Here is a 25,096-nt window from a genome sequence, read left to right as displayed (position 1 = left end):
TTTTTTTTTATGCGAGAATTTCCCAAGACACCAATTTTCCCAAAAAAAAATAAGTAGCCGTTTTCCAGAAAAATATATAAACGCATATACAATTATTGCTTGTTTATAAAGATGGTATGAAGTTACATGGATAAAAGAATTTGTATTTAGACTGAAGAGGTAATTTAAGTTAATGAGATTTTGAAATTATGTCGGACAGAGATGAGATTAACTCAATACCGAGAAGGTCGAGTGAAGCCCATAGAAAAAGTAGGAAAATAGAAAGAAAGGCTAATATGGAAGCCTTTGAGAGAGAGCACCGAGAATATGAGGGGAAATTGCAGGCTGAGAAAGATGAAATTAGAAAGAATAGAAAGAGGACGGGAAGCCTAGAGTAGCCTATAAAGAAAGAGACAATACGAATATAGAACAAACAGATTCAGAAAATGAATTAAGAAGAAATAATGACAGACGAAATCAAAGTAGTCCGAGTAGAAGGAGCAGTGTTGAATAGAGATCCGCAGGGGCTAGCGAAAAAGTGCCCAAATAAAGATGACACAACGTATATTAAATTTCATGGAGAAAGAGAGGATAGCCAGAGAACTTCATCAGGCACGTATGGACAAAATTGAAAAAGATAGTCAAGCCAATGATATACTTCATCAGGCCCGTATGGAAATAATTGAAAAAGATAGACGAGAAATAGAGAAAGAGAGGAGAGCTAGAAAGCAGAGAGAATAGAAAATTGGTATATAGAGTGAACAAAAGGAGGAGACTCATAGAATAGTCAGAGACCAAAAGGAAGAGGCTGATAGAATAGCCAGAGAAAGAAAAGAGGAGAATGATAAAATGGCTAGAGAGAAAGGAGAAAGACATCACCAAGAGTTTAAGAGAACCATGATAGGTCTAACAGAAGCCCGCTGGGGAATTCCAGAATGTGAGATTTTATCACAACTAACTTCTAGGCTGTCTGATAGCCATAATAATTTGTCTAAGAATCAATCACGAGAAAATGAAAATTACCAAACATTAAACACTTTTACGAGTAAATATACAACTTCGCTGACTGCGGGGGAAGGTGAATCTGCCCATAGAACAAATTGGGAGGCTATACTACCCCGTCGGAAAAAAAGAAATGCTTGATACTCAAAATGATTATAATCGGGTAAAATTTGATTCCTCGGAGCCTGTTTCTAAAAATTTCCCTAAAAGAGATGAGAAAGTAACCTATAAAAGAACAAATTGGGTTATAGCCCATAATGAAGGAAACATTTACGATTTCGTCAAATCACATAAAATAGAATGAAAATTAAATGGAAAATTGACCGAAATGGTGATTGACTCAGGGAGTCAGCAAACTTTTGTGCGAATGGAGCTAATTAAAAAGACGGAAATAGACCATAAGAATAATATTACAACAGTGTGTTATTATGGAGATAAGCGCCAATGCCCGTCTGCTTGGGTAAGAATAGAAATTGCAAAGAAGAACTGTACGGTCCAGAGAAAAACGATAAAAGTAGGCTTAGTATCTACGCTAGAAGTGGATGTTTTAGTAGGAGGAGACTTTGGAGATATCGGAAATCTCCTATCGTTAAAAGCGACTTCTTTAACAGTGGGAAAATTACAAAATTACACTACGACGGGAGAATATGCTACTTCATTGACAAGGCGGGGAGGTGGACCGGCCCATAAAACAAATTGGGAGGCTGTGCCACCCTGTCGGAAAAACAAAATACTTAATACTCGTGTTCGAAATATTGATAATCCACAGAAATGGGATGCAGAAGTAAACAGACAAAATAATATTGAAAATAAGATACGCGAAAATGATTTTTCTGTAAAATTTCCAGAAAATGGAAAAATTGAGAACACCTTTAACGAGTGCGAGACACCGAAATAAATTTGCCAAAATGAAACACTGATTGTACCAGAGAAAAAGGAGACGGAATTTATTGTACGCGCTTTTCCTCGCAGAGTTCGAGAAATTTTAGTGCAATATGAAAAGCCAAATGTCGGAGTTCAGTTCCCATTTGATGACGAAATATTTGTTTCTGCGGTAAAAGTAAAGAGAACTAAAAGAAAGAAAAAGGATGCAAAGCGGAACTACAATAAAGAAATGCAGTCAAAGATGGTGGACACTGGAGTCCAATTCCAATTTAATAATTATTTATTTTGCGCGATGGAAAAAATTCAGAAAAGTGAAAAAGAATAAATAAATGCAAAAAAGAGACAAACTTTGGAGATTCAGCCTGCAGTGGCGAAAAATAAAAAAATGTTGGATGGGCTGTGCCTAGCTAAAATAAATAATAGGGGGGGACAATGAAGTCCAAAGCCATCTGGGAAAATAGCAAAATTACAATAAGGAAGAAATACTCAGGAGGGAGGAGAAGGCCCATGACATATTATGAAAAACTACAGACAATCATGCCATAGAATTGACTTGTAAACAACTGGTTACGAAAAGATTGAAAGGTACTGAATTTTGGGTTGGATCGAAGAAATTTGGGAAAAAATCTGAGAATGGTTTTATTAACTCAAAAGAGGGTTTGTTCCTTTATGAGGGGGAGGAATCCCTTGGGGAAGATCCCCTGCGGGAAGACGTGAAAGATAGCCCTTTTCCTCAATGCACAACTGGCGGACAAGTCGTGATCCCTTTACTGAAGCCTTGTCTTTCCAGTCTTCAATTTTATCTTCATCACTCATCGCCGATCATTATTCATTCGAGTATTTTAGGGGATAAAACCCAGAAAAAAGCGATTCAAGGTTCGCTCAGATTCTTACTTCATTTTCCTGAACTCCTATCGTTTTCACAGGCTTGTGTATTTTCGGCCTTGGATTGTTTGAAATTATGCAAAGGGGCAAGTTACTTTTTTATTGAGATGTGGGGTTGTTTCCACAGATGGAAATTAAGAGGCTAGTACAGCCAAATTTTTCATGATGGCTGGCATCATCGAAAGTGCCAGGAACTGATTTTCTGCTCCTCTCAAATGAAAATTCGTGAGAGCGAGAAAATTTGTATTTTTGACTGTGCTGCGCACTATCATTTTCTGCGAATCTTGGGAACTTCAATTTTCAAAACCAAATGCGAATGTTATACTATCTAGACCATAGTGATTCTTCGGTAGAGATGTGTGAATGACATCGAATCCTGAGCCAAGCAGTAGAAGCGCAGGCACTGGTGGAAGAAAGAAGATAAGATAAACAAGTTTGGTGATTTTGAAGCTGATGTTATTTATTTTATGTTTCTGCTTGGTGCTCTGACCCGTGGCGTGATGGCGGTCATTTTTCTTAGGAGGGAGGTGTTGGGACCTTTGGCCCCTTTTGTTTCAGAAAAATGCTCTTTTTATAAATTTAACTTCATTTATGTTACATGTTTAAATCCTGGGAAAGCTTTTATTACGATGTCTGAAGAATTCACTACTTATCGAGTGTCTGAAAAAGCCAGTTGAGCGATGACTCATACTGCTTAAATTTACAGTTTGAAAAGCTTCAAAGGACGCTGGGAATTTTATTTTGATTTGGCCATTCATCGCCTTTGGTCAGAGGTGCGCGCACAAGCGCGTGTCTTAAAGTGTACTGGTGAATCGTAAGAGTTTTACCTTTAGTTCCGTTTTGAGTTCCTTTTTTGTAGCGTGGCTGATTACAGTAAGATTTTTTTTACTATATAATCTTTGACTTTATAGCCTAGGTCGAGTCCAAAGAGATAGTTAGAAATATTACCGGTAACCCTTGGCCTTAAAGGGGCCCCTGGGACCATCTGATCACGCTATCGTACCCTAGGGCAGGGTATATTGTCGGGCACAGACGCGTACCCGATAGATACGGAACCGTTGGGGTAAGAGCAGGAATCCCACTAACATTTGGGCCGACAAAGTTTCCCCCTCGAGTAAGTGGCATAGCAACCTTTTTGCGCCATTTTCGCACCAATAACTGGCGACCCCCGTACCCTACACCCCAATAAGTGGTGGCAGCGGTACTTCCCTCCAATAAGTTGTGTCAGCGGTACATTTCCCCCACCCATATATATATATATATATATATATATATATATATATATATATATATATATATATATATATATATATATATATATATATATATATATATATATATATATATATATATATATATATATATATATATATATATATATATATATATATATATATATGAACCTCGCCTGCGTATGCAGCCTGTCCCAAGCCAGGATAAAGATGGAGGGTTGGGCTTTGGACTTCTGACCCACACCCGTGAAATGAGGGGCCCGCCCTCGGGGGACCTCCAAACTGCAACCTAAACATCAAGTTTAAGCCTTAGATTTTCGGACCCCCTTTTGATGACGACCTCTGCTTGCCCATGGACAAGATTTATGATTGCGAAACAACACCTCAAATTTGGTTTCTGGAACGTCCGCACAATGTCTCAAGACTCCAATACTGAACAAGTGCTAAGAGCACTGAAAGATTACCATCTTGACCTTCTGGCTGTGTCAGAAGTTCGATGGCTAGGATCTGGATCTAATAAACTGGATGGAGATGTGACGATTATATACAGTGGATCACAGCAAAAGTGTGAATACGGAGTAGCCCTAATGATGACAAAACAGACTTCCCAAGCTCTATTACTTTGGATACCCGGTGTCACCTAGAATCCTGAAAGTCGGCTTCATCGGTGCGCATGCGAAACTGTCAGTAATAGTATGCTACGCACCCACCAATGATGCCACCGACGAAGCAAAAGACGAATTTTACAGAGCTCTCAACTCCGTGGCAAACGACATACCACGGCATGACATGGGATGTTTTCTAGGAGACTTTAACGCTAAAGTAGGAAACGACCGGTCGTTTTCCCCTGAGGTTCTCGGAGAGCATGGCCTGGGCCAGTGAAACAAAAACGGAGTAGTACTTATTGACTTCGCGCTCCTTAACGACCTAGTAATCGGAGGTACCCTATTTTCTCATCGGGATGTACACAAATATTCTTGGATATCTCCCGATGGCCATACCCGAAATCAGATTGACCATTGTCTTTGGAGCAGGAAGTGGAGATCAAGCCTACTTGATATAAGGGGATATAGAGGAGCTGACGTTGGCTCAGATCATAATCTGATGGCAGCAAAAATCCGCCTCAAATTGAAAAGAAATAGAAAAGTAAATAAGGCTCCCTTAAACCCAGTCTTTGACTCGGAGAAACTGAGGTTGAGAGAATTAAATCAAGCCTTTAAACGAGAGATTTGAAAGAGATTTAGAACCTTGTGTTTACCCTATAACGCTGATAGCAGTGCTTTCCCAACACTGGAAAAGAACAGACTTCTGTTTTCACGATGCCACAAAAGTCACTATTAGATACTGCAAGAGTCTAAAAGATCAGTGACTGTCTGACCAAATGTGGAACCTCATAGAGACAAGGAAAAAAATAAAAGTATTACTTATCCAAAGACAAACCCCCGACCGACAGATCCTCAGAAACGATGAATACAGAGGCGCGGATAAAGAGGTAAAGAAGAGTGCCAGAAAAGACCAGAGAAACCTGCTGGAGCGAAAAGCAGCGCAGGCAGAAGAGGCGGCGGAGAGAGGTGATTCAAGAACCGTCTATAAAATCACTAATGAGATTATTGGAAAGAAATCCTCTATTCAACATGGACCAGTAACAGACACCGCGGGCATCCTGATAACACATCAGTCTGACGTAAACGAAGTTTGGGCCAGTCACTTCGAGAAGCTGTTAAATAGACCTCCACCAGAGGATCCCCCAGAGATCCCAGCAACAACACTGTTTTCCTTAGACATCAGCTCGGATCCGCCGTCATCCACTGCAATTATAGCAGCAGCAAAGAAGCTGAAAAATGGGAAGTCGCCTGGCGAAGACAGGATATCTGCGGAAATGATCAAAGCGACTGTTATGACCTGCATCAAGTTCTGGACAGCGTTGTTCGCAGTAATCTGGACGACCACCAAAGTACCTTCGGATTGGAAACGCAGCACGCTTGTGAGGATCTTTAAGAAAGGCGATACGTCCTTCCCAGGCAACTGGCGAGGAATACGCATGCTGTCCATACCTAGCAAATTGCTGATGCACATTTCACTGCAGAAAAACAACTCGCAGCTTAACAGACACCTTCGCGACGAGCAACATGGATTCAGACCGAATCGTTCATGTGCAGATTTGATATTCACCCTACGGCTACTGACGGAAGAAAGCAGAGAATGGCACTCCAAAATATATACGATATTCATCGATTTTGAGAAGGCATTTGACTCAGTAGACCGCCAAAGTCTGTGGAAGATCCTACTGCATTACGGAATCCCTGAAAAGATAGTTTCACTGATTGTTGCGTTTTATGAAGACAGCGAGTGCTGTGTAAAGACACCAGATGGCTAAACCCATGTCTTCCACATTCTGTCAGGATTTAAGCAAGAGTGCGTCTTGGTCATCACTACTTGTCGTAATTGCCATTGATTATATACTGCGAAGTACAAGCACAGACGGAATCTAGCTAAATAAAGAAACATGCCTGAATGATGTAGACTTCGCTGACGACATCACCGTCCTAGAATCATGCAAGCAAAGACTCCAAGAACTCCTTGACGAAGTGAGGGAGAGAGGCGGCCATGTCGGCCTAAAAATCAATAATGAGAAAACAAAATGCATGGCTACCACAGATTCACCCCTGAGCATCACTTGCGGAGACCAACACATAGAGCAAGTTGTCCATTTCAAATACCTGGGAAGCATAATAGAAAGTACCGGATCGACCACAAAAGAAGTGCTCGCAAGAATCGGTCAAGCTAATGGGGCCTTCAATAGATTACGGAATGTGTGGCGGTCCCAAAACTTCTCTATACGGCTAAAGCTACGACTCTTCAATAGCAATGTTATGCCAGTGCTGCTTTATGCTGCCCAAACCTGGCACCTGAACTAGAAACAAGAGCTAAGAATACTAGCTTTCGAAAACACATGTCTCAGAAGAATTCTCAACATCCGTTGGCAGCAGAGAATAACAAACCAATCCATCCGTGACAAGACTTGCCAGCCTCTTGTGACACATATTATAAGAGTCCGCCGATGGAGATACCTTGGCCATGTACTACGTATGGACAATCTCCGACTACCAAATGCAGCGCTCCATTGGCAGCCATCGGGTCCATGCCGCAGGGGCAGACCCAGAAACACCCTGCGTCGAACGTACCAGACGGATCTCCGTAACCTGCACATATCAATCCGACCTCAGTGGGAGGACATGCTTGCAGCAGCAAAACTTCGGGAAGATTGGCGGCGCCTTCTTAATGCCCTGGGTGCCTCTGGAGGCACAGGCGGATCTAAGGTCTAAGGTATATATATATATATATATATATATATATATATATATATATATATATATATATATATATATATATATATATATATATATATATATATATATATATATATATATATATATATATATATATATATATTATGAAAAACACTACAGAATCCAATAATACAGATCTTTTAACCTCAAAATACTCATATTTGTGAAGCATCATACCTCCTGAAAGTATTTACATGCACATAGTAGACGAAATATAATTAAAAAACAACATTACATGCTTGTAAAGATACAGAAAATTCACAAACTTACAAATTAGGAATCATAATAAAGTGATGGTCCAATCAGGAAATAAAATCAAATATAGAATACTTTATTACCTCGAGGTCTATCCGGGCCCTCCAACTAACCAGCTCTATATTAGCATAATCTCTGCTATCTACAATTAATCTACTTTTGTAAGCTTCGAGGTGTGCGTTTAACTGAACCCCTTGTAACTGAACCCCCGTGTAACTGAACCCTTGCTATCTACAATTAATCTACTTTTGTAAGCTTCGAGGTGTGTGTTTAACTGAACCCCTTGTAACTGAACCCCAAGCTACTGAACCCCCGTGTAACTGAACCCTTGCGCTACTGAACCCTCATGCAACTTTAACTGAACCTTCGTGCAACTCAACCCCGTGCAACTCAACCCCATTTAACTAAATCCCCGTGTAACTGAATCCCCCGTGTAACTGAACCCCCGTGCAACTGAACCCTCGTGCTACTGAATCCTCATACAACTGAACCCCTTTTAATTAAACCCTCGTGCAACTCAACCCCATTTAACTCACCCCCGTGTAACTGAATCCCCATGTAACTGAACCCCTGTGCAACTGATCCCTCGTGCAACTAAACCACCGTACTTACATTGGGTAAAACACAATAGGGTTATGAACCATAGTTATTTAACTATGGAATAGTTATTTAACCTTTAAACTGTTTTAAATAAAATGGCCGTCCCAAAATTTAATCGGATGTATTTGGGGGAAAAATAGGATGGGTTGGAAGCCCTCCGATCACGTTTAACTTAAAAATTGCACTAGAAATTTAGATTTCCAATCTAATGAGCCCCCCCCCCCCAAATTTCATACAAAATTTTTTCTACAAAAACCTTATGTGTTAGCAATGAGCAACTAGCTTAACTTACACCCCTTGCCCCAAATGCTGCTGGTGGGGTTGTTAACCCCAAAGGCATGGTTATTTGATCTTCAGACTATTTTGAACAAAATGCTTATTTTTATTTTGATCGGATTTATTTGGGGGGGATGTCGGTTAATAGGGAAAGGCTGATTGTCCTGTGATTACCTTTGATTCTTCGAAATTGAACTTGAACGTTCAATTTCCAATCGAATGAGCCTCCTTCAAAGTTTTTACGATCAACCCTTTCTATAAAAGCCTTGGTAACCTTGGTAAATTTTAACAATTGGTAACTTGCAATAACATACAGCTATTAATAGCTACTACTGCTATTAATACTGCTACTACTACTACTAATTCAACACTATTATTACTTCTACTGCTCCTACTACGACCTCTGCTATTATTAAACTAGCACTATTAAAGCTGCGCATATCAAGTTGAAAATTTGACAGAATGAGGTATTTGAGGTGGAACTTGAATTAAATCAAAAGACACTATGTGCATGCATATTTTCAAAATGGCATATCTCAAAAATGGATTTGTGTATTAAGTTGGAACTTTAAGAGTGTGCTTAAAGGGAAAGTCAATTCACCAAAAGGAAATATGTGCAGGCTCAGGCCTGGATTTACCACTAGGTCCCTAGGCCTGGATCTAGAAGCGCATAATGCTAGCGGGAGCAGTAAATTATCACTGAGTAATTTTTTCCTGACAAAAACTGGACTGATGTGATTTATCGTCGCCAGGTGCACTCTGTCGCCACGCTGCCTATTCACAGAAAAGTGACTTTAAAACAACACAGGAATTTCATGGTCATTTATAAACTGTCAGATGTCTCCCAAAAATGGTAGTTGAGAGTTCGGTATTACCCCTCTCTTTCTTCACTTTTCGCTCATCAGTTGTGTTCTTGTTAACACACAGTTACATGGTTACACACAGTTACAGTTACATGGAGGTTCAGTTACACGGAGGTTTAGTTAAATGGGGTTGAGTTGCACGAGGCTTCAGTTGCACGGGGGCTCATTTGCACGGGGTTTCAGTTATACGGGGGTTCAGTTACAATGGAACCAAGCTTCGAGCATCACTCATTTTGCAAATTTTTGCAGCAGTAATAATATCTTTTTTCTGTGAAATAAAATTTGTTATTTATTTGTCAATTTTTGTCATTATTTTTGCTTTAAGATTCAACTCAAGATTAACAAAAGTATTTTTAGCTGTGCATAATAGTTTGTTTTTTTTTTCATCATTATTTCTCCACTTCAGGGTTAGGAGGACTTCGATATTTTGACATCATAAAGACATTCCTTGCAATATTGTTTGATTTTGATAAATTTTGATAAATAAAAAATACAAACAAACAAATTAGATTTTATTTCCTTCCAGAAGAAGATATTCCTTCTGAATTAAAAAAAAAAACTTTAAAAATGTGCTTCTCCTTAAAATTAAACTCAGCAACAAACCTACTATGAAAGTAGGTTTCAGATAATCTAAAGACCATTACTAATTAGAAGATAATTGTAGAAACCATTGTGATGAAAGTAATGCATTGTTATTTTTCATAATTTTTAATTGAAACTGGCATTATTGAGCCTTTATAAATTTTTAGTAGGTTTGTAGTTTTAGTTAAATTTATGTTTATTTGATTTTTAAAGTGAATTGGTTTCAAGAGTTTATTTAATTTGACAGGTAATGAAAAATGCATCTTTGATAGAGCCCAGCCGCATGAAATTGAATTACAAAATGCTCTAATGCCAGCAGATCCAGCCATTTCAATCCAGGTAAGAAGCCTCAGTTTCATGCCATCCAGGCTTAAGATCTATGGCACCCAGCTTAAGATCAATACCATCCAAGGCTAAGATTCAGTTATTTCAGTCTATGTTAGAAGGCTCCGTCCCATGTCAGTCAGGCTATAATCTGTTGATTCATGATATCTGAGACTAAGATCAGGTCATCTCAATACAAGTTAGAGGGCTAAGTCCCATGCCATCCTTGTTAATATCCATGCCCTCCAATCTTAATATCTGAAATTCTTCTAAAGCGGGGCTCAAAATATAAAATTAGGCAAATATTAATGTACTTTGGGAAAATTATAGCTATATACTCGTGCAAAAGCTTGCAGATTTTTTTGGTTTAGATAATTCTATTGTACTTTTCCTTATCAAAAGTTGGTTCTTAATGCCAATTTGAGATAAACAATAATAAATCTGCAAAAATTTAGTCTAAGTTTATATAGGGGTAATATGAGGTGGTTTGTGGATAATGATTTCGCGTTAAGTTTTAAGTTCGTTAAGTCTTAAGTTCGCGCTAAGTCAGACCAAGTGTTGCTGACCTTCAATAGTACACCCACTATGGCTGTAGGATAACACACTTTCATCGTCTACATTTAAACTTGCAGAAACCAACGTCGTTGACAAGGTCGTTTGAATCTCCATATGTAAACAATTGTAAAGACTATATATAACGGAATAGATGGCAGCAGCACTTGATTTAGTAAAAAATATCGTTGTCTATGACTGTAAATGAATAGATGGCAGGAGTAGAGACGTTACCTAACAAAATATTTTCCAGTGAGAAACAATAATAAATCTGTAAAACTGTAGTCTAAGTTTATATAGGGGTAATATGAAGTGATTTGTGGATGATGATTTCGCGTTAAGTCCTCAGTTTAAGGATCTAAATGGTTGGACAAACATGCTTCATCACCTCTTGCTGAAAGACCTTGCATAATTTTTTATGAAGGCCACTGCACTGTGTATTGTATAACAAATTGGAGTCACATTATTTAGTCACAACCTGAAATGTTTATGCTTTTTTCAAAATCTAAAATTCAACAGCTCCTATAGAATAATGACATAGGTACTTGTATTATATGCCCCCTACCTAATATTCTTCTAATATGTTTCTATGACGCTAAGTCCTAAGAACATATACCAAACTAAGATGTAAATATAATACTTTACAAACAAATTTGGGCTAGATATTAGCATGTTAGCGGGAGGGGGGAGGATAAAGTATGGCGGGTCTGCTTAATGTGTTAGGTACAATCTACAAATTATGTAGCAAGAATTGTTTTCTAACTTCACACTGTCCAAATACTTTACCCCCACCCCCCAATGTACAAATATATAGCCCAATTATATATTTTCCACCTATTTTGTCACTTCTCTGTGTCATATGTCACGCTAAACTGAAAGAAACTAACGAAAAATAACGGTTCTATAATGCGTCAATGAATGATTAAGTGTAGTGGTAGGAGGTTTATCATACAAGTATCATGACATATTTATTTTTATACCTCTGTAAAATTTTAAAAAGCCTTTTCTTCCTTGTTTCCCCTCTGACCAGCAGGGGCGTAATTTTGTATGGGGCAGATGGGTAACTGCCCCTTTCAGACCTCGGTTTCCCCCAGACCCCAGTATACCCCTCCAGCTGAAATTTAATTTCTTCAAAAATATTGTCAAAACTAAGATAAATCTGCATAATTCAAACAGTTTTCTTTAGTATATATTTACCTTTATGGTACTATATGGCTCATTTTTCAGTTTTCACTGTTATTTTTACTTGACTTGGGAAAATTGGATCCAAATTTGCCCCCCCCCCCCTGGATTTTGACGAAATTATGCCACTGCTAACGAATTCTTTACCATTATGAATGAAAGAGCTCAGATTATCTCGTTGAAAGAAGGAACTATTGTTTCGTAGCTTTAAGAGAGCTTATCTATTGCCTATATCTGTGAAGCATGCTTCACATATATTTGCTTCACATGAGACACGACACGCTGTATTTGACAGGAGACTGACACTGATTGGACAGAAGTGTTTCCGTACCTCCACGTCCAATGCTATCTTAATATATTATATGTACTTGATTCTGTACTAAGTACTTTAAATACTTCACAGAAACGTGAAGCCATTTTTTAGTTGTATACTGAATTGTGTACTTAATTCTCGTATTTGGTCTGCAACGTTATGTTCAAAACTTTTGAGTCCATTTTTGTAAAGAAGAAAATACTGTCTTGTAAAATTTTTTTTAATTTTAACTGGTTGCATTTGCAGATATTTATTTACTTCACGGGAGGTAAACCACGTTTTACTTCACGGGAAACTTGTCATGATTGGACAAAACAGTTGATTTTCCTCTGTATCCAAGACTACCTTGCATACATTTTATGTACTGCATATTTTCTGTAAATATTTTAACACAGCACAGCAAAATGAAGACATATTTTTTACTAACACGCTCGAGTGTTTATGCATTTTTTTATTTTTTTTAATAAAACTATTCACGTAAAGTACTGAAATATCTCATTAAGACTCCTCTGTAAAGCAAGGCCGTACCCAGGATTTTTTTTCGGAGGGGGGTTTTACTAAAAAAAAATAGGGGGGGGTACACTAAAAAACCACAAAAAACTCATACAAAATTTGTTTATATACATTTTTGTTACGTTTTTACGAGTCAGACAAACATTTTGGGGGGTGGTTTAAACCCCCTAAACCCCCCCCCCCCAGTCCCACTGGATACGGCCTTGCTGTAAAGATTCGAAAAATTGGACTTTTTTCTCATCTGTGGTCGGTTCTGCACCATTGTGCATAAAAGCGTTCAGTCCGTCATTTTGAAAAAAACAGACTATTCGTAATCTATTTAAATCAAAATAACTGAACTCTTTTTCATCGATAAATCAAAATTAGTTATTTTTCTGCTGTCTTTCTTTTTTTTAATATTGTTTAGTAATTTTGTGTTGTTCTTTTTTTTGCGATAAGTCTTTGGCTCACCCGCTTTTATTTAAAAAAAATATTTGTCTCTTAAATTGCAGTTATTAATTCAACCATTAATGTAATGAATTGCAATATATTAGAGCTAATTCAATCAATCAAAGTACGATTAAGACCAAATATAGCGATGAATCTTCTTTTTGAATTTGGTTTCGTAATTTTTTTTTTCTTTTGTAGTTTTATTTTTTTGTAATTGTGTTGGGAAAAGTTCGAACATGATGAGTATTCTAGTACTATTTTATCTTCGATGTATTTTTCTTTTTATGTGACAAATTGTATATCATCTTATAATTAAAGATTGTTTTGCTTTTAAAGTTTTTCTGTGATTTATTTCGTCAACTTTGTTAAATTGACCTCTCTTAGCTTCAAATAAAGAAATAGAATAGTCTGATTTTTAACAAAAATATTTTTTAGATTATTATATAATTTATATATAATTTTTTTAGAATTACTGATATCTTACTTATTACTGAATATTTATCATGTTACATTTGATTGGAATTTTATTGCTGAACATTTCAAATTTTATTATGATTTTTTTGGTACTGGTGCATTATGTGGACACTGCTAAAAAGTCCAGTTTTGTTAATGCTAATGAAATAAAATAAAATAGGATGAATATTTAATAGTTTAGAAACAAATTTCGGCTATATATTTGCACATCAGGGAGTGGGGGTAAAGCATACATATATTAAATACGTAACCTAATCTAACCTAGGTTCCTCCCCCCCCCCTAATTCCCCAAAAACAACAGTTTAAATATCGTAAACGCAATGAAAACTACGCTTTGTATTCCATTTCTCAATAGCGGTCTATTGACCTGTCTGGTGGTTTTCGTCTCGTTAGTATACAGCAGTGTCCACATAAAGCACCAGTATCCATTTTTTAATGAAAAATAATTATTCAGTAGAGCTTTCTCCAAAATCGGCTCGAAGCACCCAGGAAAGAATTTGGGAGGGTATATGCTCAGAATACACTGTGGTTCCCCATAGTTAAATTTTTCCAATCCTTGGTTTTTAAGGAAAACCTGTTTTTATACTCCTCCTAGAACTCCTCCTAGACTCCTTCTGTTTTTAGACTCCTCGGTTTTTAAAGAAAACCTGTTTTTATACTCCTCCTAGACTCCTTCTGTTTTTAGACTCCTCGGTTTTTAAAGAAAACCTGTTTTTATACTCCTCCTAGAACTCCTCCTAGACTCCTTCTGTTTTTAGACTCCTCGGTTTTTAAAGAAAACCTGTTTTTAGACTCCTCCTAGAATCATAACACTAAATGATGAGACCTTCAAAATTACTGAAGATGACGACGGAGAAAAAGTTACTGTAAAAGCCAAACATCAAACTCAATCTGAAATCAGGGAAGCTGGAGTGAATATTACAAGAGAAGATAGTCTCACTAGAAGGTAATCTTTTTAATACCACCAAATTTTAATCGCAGGTTTTAATACCTGTCCATTTTAGGACTCATTAATTCATCTATAGCTATATCTATTGTCTTTACGTTTGATGTAATTAATCGCTTTAATTTCGTGTTTTGTTTGTTTATTTTCTAATAGTAATTTTCATTCGTTTTAATTTCGAATCATTACGTGACTATTTTGCTTGTTTTAAGTTTTAACATGGCTCTTCACTTTTATCTGAAATTTAATTTTTTTGAATTTTTTTTTTCGATTAATAAGTAAATAAGATCCCAGATACATCTTCCGCCATTATTTCCAAAACTTTTATTATTTTTTTTGTTTCATTTTTAATCCAAGTAAATCTTGTTTCTTTCTAAAATCAGCAAGGGGAAGTCCCGATTTTCTGGAAATGTGCCAGATAAATTCTCGAATTCTTCTTAGCGGTGTGTCGGGAAGCTTAATCACTGTCAGAATTGAAATCTAGATGTATTTGCTAAACAAAAAATAAGAAAGGCTGCTCTTATCCATTGAAATGAGCTCTTATCTGGATGCATCTTCTCGCATTGCCTATGCACCTGGGCATAATGCTGCTACTACTACTAACACCTCACTATGCCACTAAGCTACCTGAGACTGATACAGATGCGCATGCTCCTTCGCATAATAATTTGAAAATCGACTTTTACCAGCAAGTATGTTTATTGTTGCCGATTGTTCATTTTCTACTTTTCAGATGTTGTAGTCTGTATTCGTGTGGGGTTTAAAGTGAAAATGGTGATCTCTGCTGGCTGAATATATCTTTTGAAAAGGGAGACTGTTTTTGAATTGAGGGGGGTGGCAAGAGGGGTCCATATCTAGATATTCTAGAAATGTGGGATAATAATTTTTTCTCCGCATTATTGGGGGGACTGCCCCCTTCCCCCTCCCTGGTTCAGTATAAAAGAGAAGAGTCATGGACTTATATTTCGTTTTTTGAGAATAGAATTTGATTGAAACGCTGTTTACTTCAAACACCTCGCTGGTGGTATTTTCACCCTTTTTATCTCGCATAGATAATTTTTTAGACCACGCTGTCTTTCTATTTACAAATTTAAACAAATGAAAATATAGAAAATGTTTATACTATTATAAATAAGACAGCGGAGAAAACTGGAAAAAAAAACTTTCTATCATAAAATATGTCTGGATATTTCGACTTCACGTCCAGAAGCCTTGTTTAACGAAGAAAAGCAACTAAATTAATCAGAATATACAAATAAAAAAAGCAAAAAGAAGAAACAAAAACACAGGCGAAAACAAAACACATACCACGGGATGGATTTTAATGACATTTTATTAATTTTGGTTATTATATGAACTTTGTCTGTATGCCATGGTGTTCGGGAGTGGACAACCCCTCGGTTTTTTTTTGCTCTTGTTTTTTGTTTCTTCTTTTATCCTTTTATTTGTATTTTCTGCTTGGATTAGATGTTTGCGTTTTTGCCCATATTTTTTTCTTCTGTATACCTTTTATTTGATTGAAATGTTCTTTCACAAAACTAAGCAGAACATACAAATAAAAGACAAAAAGGAAGGGCGAAAACCATAAAAGAAAAAAACTCACATACTAATACTATCCATACGTCAACTGTTCATCACTTCAAATAGTACGAACAACAACAAAAATCAGGACATCCTCGATATTAGTTTTGGTCCCTGGGCTTGAATTATTAGATAATGAAAATCAAATCTAGGAAATATGCATGGATTTAAAACTGGATTTTTTTTTAAACTCCCTTTGACCTCGCTTAGGCTGGAACGGAAGATATGTTATATTTTTTTTTTTTTTTTTTGTTCTGACTTCACTATCCGGCTTTTAAGGACTCGAGTTAAAAGAAAACGGCATTCCAATTCAGAAAATGGCATTTCAATTCAGAAAATATAGCAGAAGTATTCGAGTTTTTCCCTCTTTTTCCTAGTAAAAGGAGTGTTTCGGGACTATCGATTTTGGATATGATAATAATTCATTCTGAAGATTTTTGTCTCATTAGACTTTTTGTTGCTGAAAAATATAACATAAAATGATGAAATCGTGCAATCAAAGATCGAAAATTACAGACTGAATATTATCCATAAGAAACTTTGCACCATTCGTAAAGTTAAAAAAAAAAAGTTTATAACTATACAATCAATGGAGGGAGTATTAAAAGTTAACATAGACCCTTCATTTCTTGGTGGACATCCATGAAAAAATTAGACAGCATTGTCCTTTTAATGCACTTTTTTCAATTTTACTCAAGCTATTACCTAGAGAACCTCCCCCCCCCAAGGGATGATTAAAAGTACCCTTATAGATGTACATAAAAAAATCTATTTGGAATTTTTATTGCGCTGAATAAACAATTTTTGCACTGAATAAAAAAAATTTCTAAGTTTGAATAATTTCAAATTCATAGCAGTTATTATTAGTAAGTGATTTCTTATGGCTTTCCAATCCATTGTTTTTATTTCTTACTGGATCTATAATTATTACGCCCTGAAGTTTTTACATATTAGGCTGTATGCCTAAAATACCCTTTGTCTGGGTTCTGTCACACTTTTTGTAATCCGATATATATTGCAGAAATGATCAAAAATACAAGTTTGTCACCGAATGCTTTAAAATGGGCTAAAGGATAAAATAAAGAAAATAAGTTTTGCTTACAATAGCCTCTTTATGTTGCTGTAAAATCTTTTCGGCACAAAAAAAAACGAAAGCTAAAAAAAACACACTGTCCTGGCTTCTGGCTCTAAAAAATTGTCCATATTACCCTTCTTTGCCCTGCCAACAATTTAAAAGTCACAATAATTCAATTTGGCTCAATTCTGGCCTGCTCTAATGCCTACCGATAAATCAAAGTTCAAATAGGGATAAAATCCTTTTAATAGACAGTGATAGAAATTACCCAAAAATACCAGATATTTCGGTCACATATGCAGTGACCGTCATCAGTAGTAAAACGCCATCTGGTTTACTTCTGATGACGGTCGCTGCATATGTGACCGAAATATCTGGTATTTTTTGTGAAATTTCTATCACTGTTATCATCATCAATGTCTATTAAAAGGATTTTATCTCTATTTGAACTTTTATTTATCGTCATGGAAAGGCAGTGTGGTCTCCGAAATTATCTAATGCCTAAGAAATGAATCGTCAGTATGCCTTGCATACTTGTACTTGCCGCGGGGCCAGACGTAAACACCCCACCCGGCATCTAGAAAATCACTCCCATTTGTAGCGATCTTGTGCCAGCTCTTCAGAAAACTTGAGTAAGCAGTGCTCCCACCTCCTGCCAAGTGTTTGAAATCCACTAATGGAATTGAGGTCGTTTTTGACAGTTGTCCACCAATTCTTCAGTTGACTGCCAGGAATTCCCTGCCAGTCTGGCAAACGAGCAGCTGGAAGCACTTGCTTGGTAATGCGGTCATTGGTTCTTCTTAGAACATGGCCAAGCCAACCAATCGTCTTTGTTCGACGATCGTGACTATGGGCTCGATGTTGTATCAGCGGTGATGTACATCAGCATTTGAGATTCTGTCGGAGTAAGGAATCCTCAGGATTTTTCGTAAACAGCGGTGGTCAGAGACTTCCATACCACGAAGCGTCTTCATTAGCCAAGTCCTAACTGCTTAAAAGAGAACAGGTCTCACAGCCGATTTATAGATATAATTTTTTTCTTCATAATGATCACCCGTCAGTTCCACAAATGGCAGTTTAGTTGAGAGTAGATTGCTTGGGCTTTGTTAATTCTGTTCTGAATGTCAAGATCTCATTCTTTACGAGAGTCTATTAGCAAGCCAAGATAAATGTAAAGCTATTGACTTTTACAAATTCCTATTCTTGAAGCACATACTGATAATCCGAATGTATATTTAGGCCCCTGACTTTAGTTTTGACCTTGTTGATCTTCATAACTAGTAGCTGAGAGAAATATGCTATTTCATTTAGCATCAGCTGAGGGATCAGCTGATGCTAAATGCTAGAAGTTGATGGATCAGCAGTAAGAGCAATGATATCATCTACTCAGTTAATGCCCAATGATGCCCAATGCCCAATGATATCATCTACGTTGGGCAATAATGCCCAATGATATCATCTACCAGACACGTTAATGCCCAATCCCATAATGACACCATCAAACTCGAGAGTTCTATTTCTAGAACCCAATCTATGTCTACGCCCTGAAAACTGTATATCCAAGAAATGGAACTTAGATCTGAAAACCAGATTTTTTTTTTGTCATTCTGTTGCTTCTTTGTCTGGCATCAGTGATGCTACAGAAGTAATCGATAATTGAACTTTGTCAGTGTTGCCGCGTTGAACCGTAAAAATAAATAGCCCTCCAAAAATTATTTAAATTTGACAATTGTTTTCATCCGTAGAAATTCAAACAGTAATAATTTTTTTTTGTTTCCAAAGACTACTATGCCTGCAAAGGAAGGTTAAATTTTCTTAGGCCTTTTTCTCGTGTGTTTTCGGTGATGTTTCGGTGTTTCCTGTGTTTCGGTGATGATTTTTTGCATGAGCAATGAATAGTCGGTATGCCTATGCCCTGTGTCCTTGTATATCCATGGAATTGGAAATAGAGCTTGAATCTAAGAGCCATTTCTGTTTTAGTAAAACTGTTGCTTCTTTGTTTGGTATCAGGGATGAGCCAGAATCAATCGATGCTTTAACCATCGTCAGTGTTGCAGCATTGGGCCGTAAAAAACAAACAACCCCAAAAATTAGCTAAATTTGGCAACAGTTTTCATAAATTCAAACATTAATAATTTTTTTATTTCCAAAAACTACTATATATGTAAAGGAAGGTTAAACATTCTTGAGTTGTGTATTTTCACTTGTTTTTTCCTTTTTTGCCTGGGCATGCCTGTCAGTTTGCATATGCCCTTAACACCCTGTATATCCAGGGAAATGGAGCTCAAATTTAATAATGCTTTCTGTTTTAGTCAATCTATTGCATCTTTGTCTGGTGTCAGTGATGCTACAGAAGAAATTGATAATTTGAGAAGACAAATTAGTCGAATGAACCGAAGATTGATGACTTTAGAATTGGAGAACCAGCAAAGACAAAACAGAGAATTAGTTATTTATGCTTTGGGATCTGGTTATTTATTACTGAAAGCTTTACTCTGGCTTAGCCGTAAAAACTAGACTATATTTTAAGTTTACTATTTAAGCTGTGTTTGTAAAAACAGAAAACAGTGTTTTTAGGGGATCAAATAAAAAATAAGTTTTTAAACTGAAAGGAAGCAGGTAATATTAAAACTTAAAACGAAGAGAAATTATTTCGTAAGCCTACATGAGGGGGATTGCCCCCTCCTGAATACCTCGCTCCTTACGTGAATACCTCCTGATACACAAGGGCCCTTCAATTATAATAATAAGCTTTTTAAGAGTTATAGAAAACTTCAGCGTAAAGAGCAAGGTATTAAGGAGGTTGTAACCCCCCTCATATACATAATAATTGCTGTTTGCTTTAAGCTGTTATGTTACTCCTTACTTTCAGTTTAAAAACTTTTTTATTTAATTTCTGATTGTTTTTAAATAGTGCACGAATATCTAGTTCCCCCTCCATGGAAAATTTCCTTCCTCCACAGAAACTTCCTCCATTGAAAGATCCTCCTACATAACCCACTCCCACGCTAGAAAAATGCCCCCCCCCCCTACCAAACAAAAATATCTGTCTACTTCCCAACAGTCAATATTATGCGGAAACAATCGGCAAAGTTCATAGCTTATAGCCCTTCCGCCGCGGGCTGTGGGGTCAAGCAAAAATATTCCGATTGTCAAGCAAAATTTTAAGCGGAACCACTTTGGAGTTCTTTTTAATACCCTAAAACCACCTTTGCCAAATTTTATTAGAGGAATTCCCAGTATCCTTAAGGGACTACGAGCTGACTCTATTCGGTTAGAGGAGTTACGAAAACTCAACCAGCGTTCGAGTGTGAAACGATCAAAATAGCTGTGACACATGGGTAAAACGCTTAAATTTGACTTACCACCCCCTATACGAGCTGTCAATACGCACAAATGGAGAGCCACCAGAACAGATGGATTAACAATCGACTAGTTGTGACCTATGTATCGTGACGTATGTGACGACTAGTTGTGACGTATGTGACGACTAGTATCGACTAGTTGTGACGTAGAAAAGAAACTTTTAAGAAATATCAATTCTTTTATCCAGGATATCGGGATATTATATCAGTAATATCTGTGGATTGGTTTGGGAGATGGTATTTAAGCTACATGGTACCGTCAGGAAAAAGAAGGGGGAGGGTTGGACAAAGGAGCTTCAAATTTTGTGTTTGAGAAGGGGAAAAAAAATTTCAAGTGGTTAAAACTGCAAAGACAATAGCTCAAATCAGCTATTTTTTTTCCAGGAATAATAAGAATAAATACTAGGCCTTCCTTTAACCCAATTTCATTAATAAGTTTGATTTATCTGCTAAACATTTGCTTGAAACAAGCAACAGATATCTGTCTACTTTCCAATAGTCAATATTATATGTAAACAATGGACAAAGTCCATAGCTTATAGCCCTTCCCCCGCGGGCTGTGGGGCGAAGCAAAATATTCCGATTGTCCAGGAATATTCTGGACTATATCGTTTTCATGGACTATTCTCTCGTAAAGAAAGTTTCAAGGGGAAGTACAAAGTGAACCTAAAGGAATGCTTCATATGTTTATTTTTTCGTGTAATTAAAGCGCAATGTGTTAAAAATAGAACGGAATGCTTATTAGCGTGGCACTGTACTCGCGTAAATCAAGAGTAAGTGACCATCAACTGACTCTCCTCTTAATCATACTGAAAAGAGCCATCAACTGACTCCCCTTCAACTGTAAAGAATTATCGTCATATTCATTACCCCATCATCAACTGACTCCTCTTTTAATCATAAAGAATGGTCATTATATTTATTACCCTATCATATTAATGACTCTCCTCTTAATCATACAGAAAAGACCATCAACTGAAATCAATACTGAAAAGGTCATTAACTGACTCCACTCTTAATCATAAATAACAGTCATTATATTCATTTCCCTGTCACAATACTGAATCTCTTCTTAATAACACTGAATAGGCCATAAACTGGCTCCCCTTCTGATGAATAAGAATAATCATTATATTTAGAGGGACTCTCCTCTTAATCATACTGAAAAGACCATCAACCGAAATCAATACTGAAAAGGTACCCTCTTAATCATTAAAAATAGTGATTATTATATTCATTATCCCATCATAATACTGACACTCCTCTTAGTCTTACTAAAAAGACCATCAACCGAAATCAATACTGAAAAGGTACCCTCTTAATCATTAAAGATAGTGATTATTATATTCACTATCCCATCATAATACTGACACTCCTCTTAGTCTTACTAAAAAGACCATCAACCGAAATCAATACTGAAAAGGTACCCTCTTAATCATTAAAAATAGTGATTATTATATTCATTATCCCATCATAATACTGACACTCCTCTTAGTCTTACTAAAAAGACCATCAACCGAAATCAATACTGAAAAGGTACCCCCTTAATCATTAAAAATAGTGATTATTATATTCATTATCCCATCATAATACTGACACTCCTCTTAGTCTTACTAAAAAGACCATCAACCGAAATCAATACTGAAAAGGTACCCTCTTAATCATTAAAAATAGTGATTATTATATTCATTATCCCATCATAATACTGACACTCCTCTTAGTCTTACTAAAAAGACCATCAACTGAAATCAATACTAAAAAATGCCATCAACTGACTCTTTTCCTAATCATAAATAATAGTCATTATATTCATTACCGCATCGTAATGATCATTGGCTTAAATGTATTGGCTCAAAAATATTGATTAGAACTGTTATTGTGACTGGCGCTACATGCAGTTTGATTGATAAGGCATCGATTGTTGAATTAAGCCATATTTTGACAGTCCCTCTGTCCTATTAACATTTGGCTTAAAAAAAAAAGGTAAAGGATGCGGCACTAGACCCTTAAGGTCCAAACCGGCGGTGCTGATCTCCGTTTCGTGGCCCTTCAGCCAGGAAGTGCAATGGGGGGCTGGGGGCCGGCCAACCTATACTTTCGCAAACCCTTCCTGTTTACCTTCCCCAGATTTCTCCAGGTACCCATTTAGAGCTGTGTTGACTCTGGCTAAGCTTACAGGGTCACATCACTGACCTGCGTCCCAAACTAAGAAACTGACCACACCAGGGATCGAACCCGAATTCTCGGATTCTCAGCCCAGCGCGCGTCCACTTAGCCAGAATTTGGCTTGCGTAAATTTAAATTCTCTTCCAAAATCTGAGCTACAAAATGAAATTACGGAATGCCCAACTTATTTCCCTTTGTAACAAGTAAATTATCAAACGGAGTAATTGTAAATGGGAGAATACCCAAAAAGCATACCCAGAAAAAAGAGGAGAAAATCTAAGAAGTCAACTAAAACAAAACCAATTGTTAACACTTCAAGAAAATGACACATAAAATCATGGTTCGGATCACGCCGGCTTCCCAACTTATTCCACCTTTCAATATTGGTGGTAATTCTTCCATAATTAATAACGATACTCCCTGCAATTAATAAACAAAATGAAAATTCCACATAAAAGAAAATATCAATCAATCAATTTATTTAAAAGAAACATAGAAAAAAATACAAAACTTTAGACCCAAACAAAGACTCTTTGGCCTGAGAGAGTAATAAATATTAAAAATTAATTTAATGTTAAAAAAATAAACATTAAAAGTAGGTATTTGCTCTTTGCGGTTTTCCGTTTTCGTTGATTATTTTTCTGGACATACAGTAATTATCCAGCGGAATTATTGTAAATGGGAGAATACCCAAAAAGTGTGGAGACTGCAGAATATAAATCACTTGTTTGAAATGGTTGTGATTCCAAACCAGATTTTTTTAGGAGTATTTAGGAGGCTAGGACGCGTTTTTTAGGAGTTTAAGATGGCTGGGGCACATTCTGTGGATGAAGTATGACATTTATGACAAGTAAGAAGTATTGCCAAGGATTGTCCTTTTCGGCCAGCCGTCTAGGGTTAAATGGAAAGCAGGTCGTCTGCGGTTTTGGTGGGAGGATGTCTTAAAAACCGATTTAAGGGAAATGGTAATTTCCTGAGATGGTTTAAAGAGGGGAGCTATTGAATAGATTAAGTTGGAAGAGGAGCGTGCGTAGCTGTGTTGGCCTCAGGCGGCTTGGTGTTGCGGTGTTATTAATAATAGTAGTAGTATTTAGAAGCATTTGACTTTAAAAACAATCAATTTTGCTCATATTACTTAGGGATGTTGTAGAAATCCAATAGAATTTCATTTTTTGTTTTTTTGTGTACTTGTAAAGAGTTTGGAAAACGGATATCATACGAAGTGCTTAGGAATTTAGTCTATCCTTGTATTTATCTGTATTGTTTGTTGATTTAGCATCCATTTATTGATAAATTCGTGTATTTATTTTATGTGAATAAGTATTATGTGCCAGAATCTTATGTGTTGCTGAGTGCATTGAGGAGGTGCCATTTTCTATTCCCAATCCTGATTTTTATTTGTTTTCAATTAACTTGCATTGGCCTGTTGAAAAGATCAACATTTTGAAAAGTTGAAGTAAGATTGATGTTGAAGAGGCATCAGTTTCCTAACCTCTCTAACCTCTTTGTTCTTTGGTTTTCAACCCCATCCTCTGTGAGTTTATCTTATCACCTCATTTTAACCCCTATCCGATAATCCTGTTTGTTATTAGTCGAGTCCAGTTTTTTTTTTTTTTTTTTTTTTTTTTTTTTTTTTTTTTTTTTTTTTTTAGCATTGATATGAAGAAATACCGTATGATAACCTATTGTTTTCTTGCCATTGGATTTATCTTAGCTATTGTTGTCGCTTCAATTTCTTTCTTTGGCTGTGCCATAACAATCTGGGACGTTATTGTGGGGTATTCCAGGGTGCCACGGCTTTCCATCAAGTTTCAAAATGCAAAGAGGAGGCTTGAAAAGTGGCTACTTTTGATAGGAAATGAAAACATTTCATGTCAAAGCATACACCTTGCCTCCTCTCCACTCCCCTTCGTTTAGTCAATTGACGTCCTGATTGTCAATGTGAATTTTGTCGTGTTTTTAGAAAGTTGAAATGTATTTTGTATTTCTGGCTTGTAATTTGATTTAGATTTAATTTAATTAAATTTAATTTAATTGTCATAAAAAGTAGATCTTAGTATGTTTTTCAGTATGCCTATGAAGTTGCGTCATAGTCTCCGTCAAACTTTGGCCACACTTTTTTCCGTATGGGAGAGGGGGGAGTCAAATAAAAAAAGTCAAGTTTTTGGCCATTGCTTTTTGGAGGAGATTCCTTCAAACCAATCCTAGAAAATGGAATCCCCATATACCACCACCCCCTTGTGCGTAAGTGTTTCAGTTTGGCTCTTTGT

At 36.7% G+C, this 25,096-nt stretch overlaps 1 protein-coding gene across 1 annotated transcript in view; it reads left to right on the top strand.

Moving 5' to 3' along the window:
• The window catches only part of Tango11 (transport and golgi organization 11), a 39,058-nt gene extending 14,641 nt beyond the window's left edge, over window positions 1-24,417 (top strand). Inside the window, exons 3-5 of the mRNA XM_089101485.1 lie at window positions 10,157-10,248; window positions 14,488-14,642; window positions 19,608-24,417. Coding sequence (XP_088957611.1) covers window positions 10,157-10,248; window positions 14,488-14,642; window positions 19,608-19,812 — 452 coding nt within the window. The 3' untranslated portion in view covers window positions 19,813-24,417. The remainder of the gene's footprint in view (window positions 1-10,156; window positions 10,249-14,487; window positions 14,643-19,607) is intronic.
• Window positions 24,418-25,096: the final 679 nt, after the last annotated feature.

This window comes from Artemia sp. Qi Xiang Cuo, chromosome 15 (assembly GCF_049724085.1).
Source record: "Artemia sp. Qi Xiang Cuo chromosome 15, ASM4972408v1, whole genome shotgun sequence".
NCBI lineage: Eukaryota > Metazoa > Arthropoda > Branchiopoda > Anostraca > Artemiidae > Artemia > Artemia sp. Qi Xiang Cuo.
Note: the sequence above shows the minus strand (reverse complement) of the source record. Positions and strands in the feature narration are given on the sequence as shown.